This window comes from Lepisma saccharinum, unplaced genomic scaffold (genome assembly GCF_977018435.1).
Source record: "Lepisma saccharinum unplaced genomic scaffold, izLepSacc3.1 HAP1_SCAFFOLD_177, whole genome shotgun sequence".
NCBI classification, from domain to species: Eukaryota; Metazoa; Arthropoda; class Insecta; order Zygentoma; family Lepismatidae; genus Lepisma; species Lepisma saccharinum.
The window spans coordinates 739,481-748,830 of NW_028142976.1; the positions used below are offsets into that span (position 1 = coordinate 739,481).

At 43.7% G+C, this 9,350-nt stretch overlaps 1 protein-coding gene across 1 annotated transcript; it reads left to right on the forward strand.

The window, feature by feature from the left end:
* Positions 1–1,989: 1,989 nt before the first annotated feature.
* LOC145982454 (uncharacterized) lies at positions 1,990–6,651 on the forward strand (the record flags this gene model as incomplete). Its single annotated transcript, XM_083115929.1, has 2 exons — positions 1,990–2,078; positions 4,152–6,651. A coding segment is annotated over exon 2 (2,433 nt), but the record flags the coding sequence as incomplete, so codon positions are not given.
* Positions 6,652–9,350: the final 2,699 nt, after the last annotated feature.

Here is a 9,350-nt window from a genome sequence, read left to right on the forward strand (position 1 = left end):
ATATAATGTTTTTGTAAAACATGTATCCAAGGATGTATTACATTGTTTCAACAATCAAAGTGGTTATTTCAAATCTCCGCGACGACGACTACAATCATGAACAAATAGATTGTTTACTTTATTGTTACGAGACTTTCCATGGTAACTAAGCATGAATATTACACATGGATTAAATTTTTGCGGATGAGCCAATAAAGGGCTTCGACCTGATTACATTGAGTTCAAAATCAATGCTGTATCTTCCATAATAACGGAGATATGCGAGTTTGAAATTTTATATAATATTTTTGTAAAACATGTATCCAAGGATGTATTACAGTAGTACAGCAAAGAGAATTCTGCGCCCGAAAATGAGGTATAGTGAGGTACACAGTGTTGCCAACCTCTTACTCGAAAAAATAACCAAGGTTTTTTTTTTTCGGTCTAACCTAACCTCAAACAAGGAGCTGGCAACCTTGCTTGAGGCTTTTCTCGCAGTGTTGCCAGCTGGGGCTCGGTGAGGCTCAGTGCCAACCTCTTACTCGAAAAGTTACCAAGGTTTTTATTTCTTGGGCTAATCTAACCTAACGCGAGGAGCTGGCAATCTTGCTTGAGGCTTTTCTCGCAGTGTTGCCAGCTGGGGCTCGGTGGGGCTCGCAGTGTTGCTAACCTTTTACTTGAAAAAATGACCAAGGTTTTTATCTTGGTCTAACCTAACCTCAAGCAAGGAGCTGGCAATACTGCTTGAGGCTTGTCTTGCAGTGTTGCCAATATTTTACTCGAAAAGTTACCAAGGTTTTTATTTTGGTCTAACCTAACCTAAGGCAAGGAGCTGGCAATCTTGCTTGAGGCTTGAGGCTTGCTTTAATTAATTGCATAAATCAAGGTTGCCAACCTACTGGTATTTCTACCATGGTTTTTTTTTACAAAAAAAGAGAGAGGGGGAAGAGTTAAACAACCGACAATGCTGCCAACACCTACCTATAGTTTTTCTTACTTGATAAGGGTTTAGCCAATTTATACACTGGCGTAACATACACACACTGTGCAATAGAGCCGGCAACAAATATATACTGCCGTAAAAGAGAGATGGCAACACAGTGCGTGTGTGCGTGTATAATATGTAGCATTATTAATTAGAGTGTGTTGGCAACCTACCTGCAATTAAAAAAAAACTAGAGACGTCAATGTTGCCGTAAGATAAAGAGGGAGACTAAGCTGGCAACAGTGGTGAGCGAATATGCCTTATTTCCAAGTTCTGGGCGTCAATGTATATCGGGATTTTTGTAAAAATCTTATCGCGGGAACGATGTGCTGCACATGCATATGCGCGCACCTGTATTGTGACGCAAACAAACAAATAAATAATTGTTGTTTTTTAGGATTCCTGGCCCCTAACCCCGCCAGGGTGCGTGGTGCCCAACCCAAAAAGGTTCTAACGGCTGCGACTCTAGATAGTCGCACCTCTGTAGGGTTTCACGTGTTTTTTTTTTTTGTATGGTAGTGGTGGTGTCGGCAATAGTGGGTGGGTTAATTGTTGTCGTAATATTTTGGTTATTTGGCAAAATACTGCTAGTAACTAGAGGAGTTAGCGTGGGAACGTGAGGCGGCGGCATCTAATTATCTCCTTTGCCATTATCCCCACCGGAAGGTCTACTCCACCCAGTTGCGGCCAGTTTTTTTTGTTTCGCTGCTGGGCACGCCAGTGACGCAGAAAGCTCCAAAGGCGCAGCGATCCAAATCATGATGAGCGTGGGAACGTGAGGCGATAATATCTGATTGTCTTCGTCGCCATTATTCCCACCGAGGTCACCCGCACAAAAAAACTGGTCGCAACTGGGTGGAGTAGACCTTCCGGTGATATTGTGTTGGTTTCGCTCGCTGGGCACGCCAGAAGCACTCGGGTATTAATCAATCAACGTCTGGTGAATCGGGGGGGGGGGGGGGGTGATACATGCCAAGGCTTTTGCCTGCTTTTTTGCTATTCTTCGCACATCAGTTGCAGTCGAGTATTGCTACTGGGTAGTCGCATAAAAGTGTACGCTATACCAAGTGTAAATATCAAGTGTAATAGAAGCCGAATTAGTTTGGTCTGTCAGGTGAGTACCATATCAGCATAAGTTATACGCACACAAGTTGCTTGACTAGCTATAAAACTAAAATTTACGCAGTAAGGCTAATCGAAACTGGGTCTACAGTGGGATCCGAACCACTTCCACTGGGTATCGAACTTGGAGTTTACAATTATACAAGTGTACAGGGGAAATTTTATTTTTTTTTGAATTTGTTGATACTCTCGATTGGATTTTGTTGTTTTAAGTCTATTTTATGCATAGTAAGGCTAATCGAAACTGAGCCTACAGCGAGATCCGAACCACCTCTGCAGGATATCGAACTTTGAGTTTAAAATTATACATGTGTACAGGAGAAACTCTATTTTTTGAATTTGTTGATACTCTGGATTGGATTTTGTTGTTTTTTAAATCTATTTTATGCACAGTAAGGCTAATCGGGACTGGACCTACAGTTTCAAGAACTACTTGTGCGGGTATCGAAGCCGAGATTACAAGGCTATTGCAGTGCTATCGCAGAGGCTGGTGGAAGTACTGATTGATTTGATGTTTTAAGTCTATTTTATGCACAGTAAGGCTAATCGGGACTGGACCTACAGTTTTAAGAACTACTTGTGCGGGTATCGAAGCCGAGATTTTTTGATTATAATGCTATCGCTGCGCCATCGCAAAGGCTAGTAGAAGTACATAGTTATTCGAATCTTATTTATTTAGACTTACAGTCTAAAAAAATATCATGGTATTATTATTTCTGCAATTATTTGCAATCTTGGCCAGAGAGAGGAGAAGAGGAAAAAAAAATAATATTTTTGTTTCAATATCGAACCTATATTTTAAATTTATACATGTGTGTATGCGTGCAGGGAGTATTTTTTTTTGATCGGGTGGGTTGTAAGGTGAGTGAACATGTAGGAAAAATACTGGTATATTAATTGATTGATTGATTGATTTAGTTTATTTTATTTTGCGTTTTGTGCCTCTTGGCTAATTTGCGAAGATGGGGGTGAATGATGAAATTGATGAATGGATATTTACAAACAACCAAACCCAAACGGGATTCGAACCCGGGACCCTTGGCATCGCAGCACGATGTCCTAACCACTCGGCCACAGGGTCGGACAAGTACTGGTATATGCATAGACCAAAGTTACATGGTTCTAGGCCCCATAGGAGCCGAGAAAATCAATGTCTTGGAAAATGTCTTAAGACAAATATCTTAATCTTTAAGAAAGTCGACTTCCGGTCTGTCAAGATGTTACTTCCGGTCTGTCAAGAAAATTTTCTTAAGACAAAAATCTTAAGATGTTTTCCAAGACATTGATTTTCTCGGCTCCTAATTGAGCTAGGATGATGATTTTAGGTTTGTTGGATAGGATTCGACGAGAACTATTCGACTGGCAAATAAAATCAATTCCACCCCCTCAAGTTTCGGAAATACAGACAATTTTTTTATTTTTTGAGAAACTTGATTTGCTGGCTTAGTTTTTACCCTATTTCGAAAATTTTAATAGTATTCGATACAAAATTAGAAGTACTCTACAACCTAATGGAGGGATGATGACTAGTGCCTGCTGTTTTTGAGTTATTTTGGATTAAAATTTCAAGATGTAATTTCTAAGATGTTTTGTAATTTATAAACTATGGGTTGTAGGAAAACGATTCTTGCTCTATCTGCTATTGCCCGACAAATACTATAAACACAAATAAATTTTTAAAAAAAATAAAGATCGAAAATAATTTTGTTTTCTGAAAATAAAAAATATGTGTATGGAAAAAAATACGATTGTGTAATTTTTTTATGATGTATGTTTGCATATAAAAATAAGTATACCTGAAAGTTTTAGAATTTCAAAATAACTATATATATATTTGCTATTATATCAGCCAAAACAAAAAAAATATATATAAACAAGTATATTTTCATAGTTTCACACCTCTACTAGATTGGTGGAAAAATATACTAGTGGGCAATAAAATCTGAAGAAAATTCGTGTCTAGCGAAAGTAAGCTAAATAAAATTACACATACATACAATATTTATTGTGTTTTTTCCATCTACAATCATATTTTTCTTATATATTTTTTTATATTTTTTTATAGAGTTGATTAAAACACATATTTGAGGAAGACAACGCTTCCCATATATAAATAAACATACCCCGAAAAAATGCCCTCTATGAAAAGTTGCCCTGTGTGCAAAAAAACTATATTAAGCAAAAATTTTGCAAGACATTGTCGCACCTGCGTGCCAGACAAGCATTTGGCTGCCACTGAACTGTGTTCCGGATGCAATAAACATATTACGATTGCGTATGCCAAGAAACATAAGCTTACTTGTCTAAGCAAAAATACATCTGGGGCACAGCCTTCGACCTCCACCAAGAGAGAGGCAGAAGCAGCCACCATCAATGCACCACTCGCCAAACGTGTCAAGCATGTGGCGAAAGCGAACCAGTCTGCTTTCCAGCATTTGTTAGAAGACTTTCCTTTTACTTCGGAGGACTCATGCGACGTGCGTAGCTTTTTGGAGAACGTGCAAGCCCAAATTATTTCCATTCTCGGCGATGCGCTTGCAACGCACTCTACCAAATTCTACGCATCGCTTTGTTGCTGGTACAAGAAGCCGTCTGACGAAATTTACAGCTTCTGCCACAACACCAAGGCGAAGACGCTACATCTGGCGGATGTCGAAAACCTAGAGGTCATCTACAACAAGTTTGCCGAGGAGCTGGTGGCAAAGCAGGAGGAACATCAAGCCAAGGGCTCGGGGGGTTCGCTGTGTGGTGAGCCTCACGAACTGCGCGTCAAACTTTGCAAGTTTGTGCCTCTCTCCGCCTCCAGCTACGTTCGCTTACCAGAAGCGATTGAGGATAAAAAGGCTGTCCTGAACATTCAAAACAGTGACGCCAAGTGCTTTCTCTGGTCGGTGCTTGCAGCATTACACCCTGTCGACCGGAAAAACCATCCACACCGAGTTAACCACTACCTACCCTACGAGCCAGAGCTGGAAGATGCGATGGCTGGGATCGACTACCCGGTGGCGCTTTCGGACATTCGCAAGTTTGAGGCCCGTACACACAACCCTCGGTTGGCCATCAACGTTTATGGCCTCACCGAAAACAAAAATGTGGTGTACCCCATCCGGGTGAGCGACATAGACAACAATGATGCTCGAGAAATCCATCTCCTACTCATCAAGAACGAGACCCATCACCACTACACTCTTATTCGCTCCCTCTCTAGACTTGTGTCGAGTCAAAAAAGCAAGCATCATGGTAGCATAGAAGTTTGTCGAAAGTGTCTGATCACTTTTGACAACCAACAACAAAAACACCAGAGCTTACAAGAAGAAAACATCGCTGCCGAGAAGCTTGCTAACCACAAGCTCTACTGCAATGCCAACGAACCTGGGTTGGCAGACTTGCCCAAACCTGGTGCCGTGGAGCGTTTCCACATGCACGGTGCCATGGTAGAGCACCCCGCTATCATTATCGCGGATTTCGAAGCCTTCCTCAAACCCCTGTCCACTTGCGACCCCGATCCTGAAGTTTCTTCCACCACCCCTTACCAACTCCACGATGCATCCAGTTTCGCTTACGTTGTGGTGCGACGAGATCAACACATCGCCCCCGAGCCCTATGTGTATCGCGGTCCCGACGCAGCCAAACACTTCCTCGAGAGGATGGTTGTGGAAGCCAACGAGATAGGGAAGGTGCTGTTGACCCCCAAGTCTATGCTCCCACTGTCCCCCGATGATCAACGTAGACACGACGAGGCCATCACTTGCCCTGTCTGCGTCGAGGAGTACACCGCCAACAACCGTAAAGTCCGTCACCACGATCACTTTAGCGGTAGGTACGTTGGTTCTTGGTGCAACGATTGCAACCGCTTGGCCCGGGACCCGCGCTTCATCCCTGTGTTTTTTCACAACGGCTCGGGGTACGACTTTCACCACCTGATCAAGCATCTTGGGTACGACGACATGCGAATCAACGTCCTGGCACAAAACGAGGAGCGTTACATCAGTGTGAGCAAACTAGTGTCGATCCTGGGAGCAGACTCTACCGTCGAGCTTCGCTTCCTCGACTCCCTGAGGTTCCTCCCGGCCAGCCTCGATGCCCTTGCAGGGAAGCTGAGCAACGAGCAAATGCTTATTACCTCTGCGAATTTTCCAAACTTGGACGCCGGTCTCTTCAGGCGTAAGGGGGTCTACCCCTACGAATACATCACCGACTCTACCAAGTTTGCGGAGACGTCGCTACCTCCCCAGGCGAAGTTCTACAGTCAGCTAAGAGGCTCGAACATCACCGACGAAGAATATCACCACGCCCAGTCCATGTGGCGCGAGCTAGGTTGTCGAACTCTCGGAGACTACCACGACGCCTACCTCAGACTTGATGTGACGCTCCTCGCCGACGTGTTCCAGACGTTCCGGGCGACTGCAATGAACATCTACCACCTGGATCCCGCCTACTTCTATAGTCTCCCCGGACTGGCGTGGTCAGCCATGTTTCTGGTGACGAAAATCAAGCTGGAGCTTCTTTCGGATGTGGACATGATGCTGTTTGTGGAACGCGCCGTGCGGGGTGGAATGGTCCAGGTGTCGCAACGGCACGCGCACGCCAAAAACCATCACATGGCTACTAGCTACGACTCCACCCAACCGTCGAGCTACATCATGCACACGGATGTGAATAACTTGTACGGGCACTCCATGATGCAGCCACTCCCTTTTAGAGGGTTCGAGTGGGCTGATCCTTCCAACTTCAACATTAAAGGTTTTGACGATTCGGAACATGGGTTCTTCGCCGAGGTGGACCTTGAGTTCTCCAAGAACGTGCAGGATTTGTTCTGCGATCTCCCCCCTGCACCCGAGTTCAAGTGTCCGCCCGATTCCAACCAGAAGAAGCTCGTCATGGATTTTGAATCCAAGAAGAATTACGTCCTGCACTACAAGAATCTCCGGTGGTTGATGCAGCAAGGGGTCACAGTCCACGCAGTTCACCGTATCCTCAAGTTCGAGCATTCTCCGTGGTTGCGTCCATATATTGAAGTTAACACTGAACACCGCACCGCAGCCACGTCCGAGCTTGATAAGGATTTCTTCAAGCTCATGAATAATGCGGTGTTTGGCAAGACCATGGAGAATGTACGGAATCGCGTGGACATAAAATTGGTGACGAGGAAAGAGCGATGTCGTCAGCTTGTCGCGAGTCCATTGTTCAAGTCTCGAACAATCTATAACGAGCAGCTGGCTCTGATTCACATGAGGCAAGGTGTGGTGAAACTCACCAAGCCCATCTACGTTGGAGCCACGGTTCTGGATCTGAGCAAGCTCCACATGTTCGAGACATATTACGACATATTACGTCCACACTACGGCCACAACATCTCGCTTCTCTATACGGACACAGACAGCTTGGTGTACCACGTTCACACAGCCGACGCATACGGGGATATAGCCACAGTTCCATCTTTGGTTAACCTCTTTGACACGTCAGGCTATCCCCAACCGAACCAGAGCGGTATCCTGGCCCGCAACAAGAAGGTGCCTGGCAAACTCAAAGATGAGAAGGACGGAGATGTGATTCTCGAGTTTGCAGGTCTTCGCGCCAAGGCCTATACCATCAAAGCCGAGGGTAGCGTTACCAAGAAGGCCAAGGGTGTCGGCAGACAGGTGGTTCGGGAGCATCTCACATTCGAGGACTTCGTGGATTGCCTCAAGACCAGGTCGTCGGTTCTAAGAGCAGAACAGCGCATCCAGAGCGTCGACCATGTGTTGACCACCAACAAAGTGAGGAAGATTGCCCTGGATCCCAACGACGACAAGAGGTGTGTTCTCCAATGTGGAATCCACACACTGCCGTGGGGACACTATCGCTTAGCAGAAAGCAAAACCTGCAACATATGCCCATCTTCAACAGAAGATTCATAAAACAAAAACAAAAAAAAACAAAAAAAATCATTTTGTTAGTTATTACAAAAAAAAAAAACACTGACTGTCATTACAAAAAAAACTTTGACCGTATTTTAAATAACCAGCATAATATGAATCTCTTTGGTTTCCGAAAACAAACCAACATGGAGACTGTACATCGCGCGACGACAGATCATGAATTTCTACCTTCCATGTTAACTAAACTCAACGGTCTACTGATTGTTCACCTTAACAGCATTTGGACGAAATTGGATGACGATGTGGGCAAGATGTTTTACGTCTTCAACAACAATTTACATTTTTACAAAATTCCGATCGATGGAAAACTTCAAATCACCGTGAATCCGGAAAACATAGGCGAAATCAAAATATCTACCGGCAAGAACATTTTTCGAATCAAGCACGACAAGATGCTTTCTAACATTACGTACGATGTTTCCGCAGGAGATTACCTGTACGTCGAACTCCTAGGAGATTACGACAAACTTATTCCTCTCTTCGTTGAATTACGAATCGTCTATCCTATTATAAATAACCGTTAACCAAAATGCCTAACGATATTTTCGGCAACACTAAGCGTGTAGACCACGCAGAAGAGATTCTTATGTTGGACGTCCGAATTAAAAAGTTGAGGAGCGATTTGATCGCTTTGCAGGAGACCTTAAACAAAAGTTTAGAGTCGGAGATCGCTACGCTCCAAACGCAATGTCTCGACCCTATTCTGAAAATCGATTCCGAACTGAAAACGCTCATAAAAAATTATGTCGACGTACCTTCTTACGACAACGTTCAAAATATACAGTTGAGCGTGGATAAGCTTCAAAATGATTTGGCCAAATTGCAGCAATTTCAATCGAAAAATGAAGATTTGGAAAAATTGAAACTCGAAATCGAAGAACGAACTTCGACAATCGAAAAGAATTTCTCTGAACTTCAAACCGTCGTGAAGGATATTGATGTAGAACGCTTGCATGTTGTTGTTTCCAAATTACAAGAAGAATTCGCCGGCACGTTGGAAGAAATTAAATCCAAGTTACAGACTTTGGAAGATACCATGACGAACCTACCATCGTCAGACGAACTGCAAGTCATCAGCAAAAGCGTCGCGAACATAAAAATTCAATTGGAGGCTTATCAAGATTTCGAACACATTCAAACCACCATCGCTACGCTTCAGGCGTCTCTGGAGTTGATCAACGAAGAAATTAAAAATATTCACACTGAAGCCAGTGCGTTGACGAGCATACAAGACACGTTAAGCACGGTTCAGCAGAAGATCGAATATTTAGAAAATTTGAACGTCGAAACGAATCTTGCTCATTTTCATCACGTACTGGACAACATACAGGGTGACTTGGAAT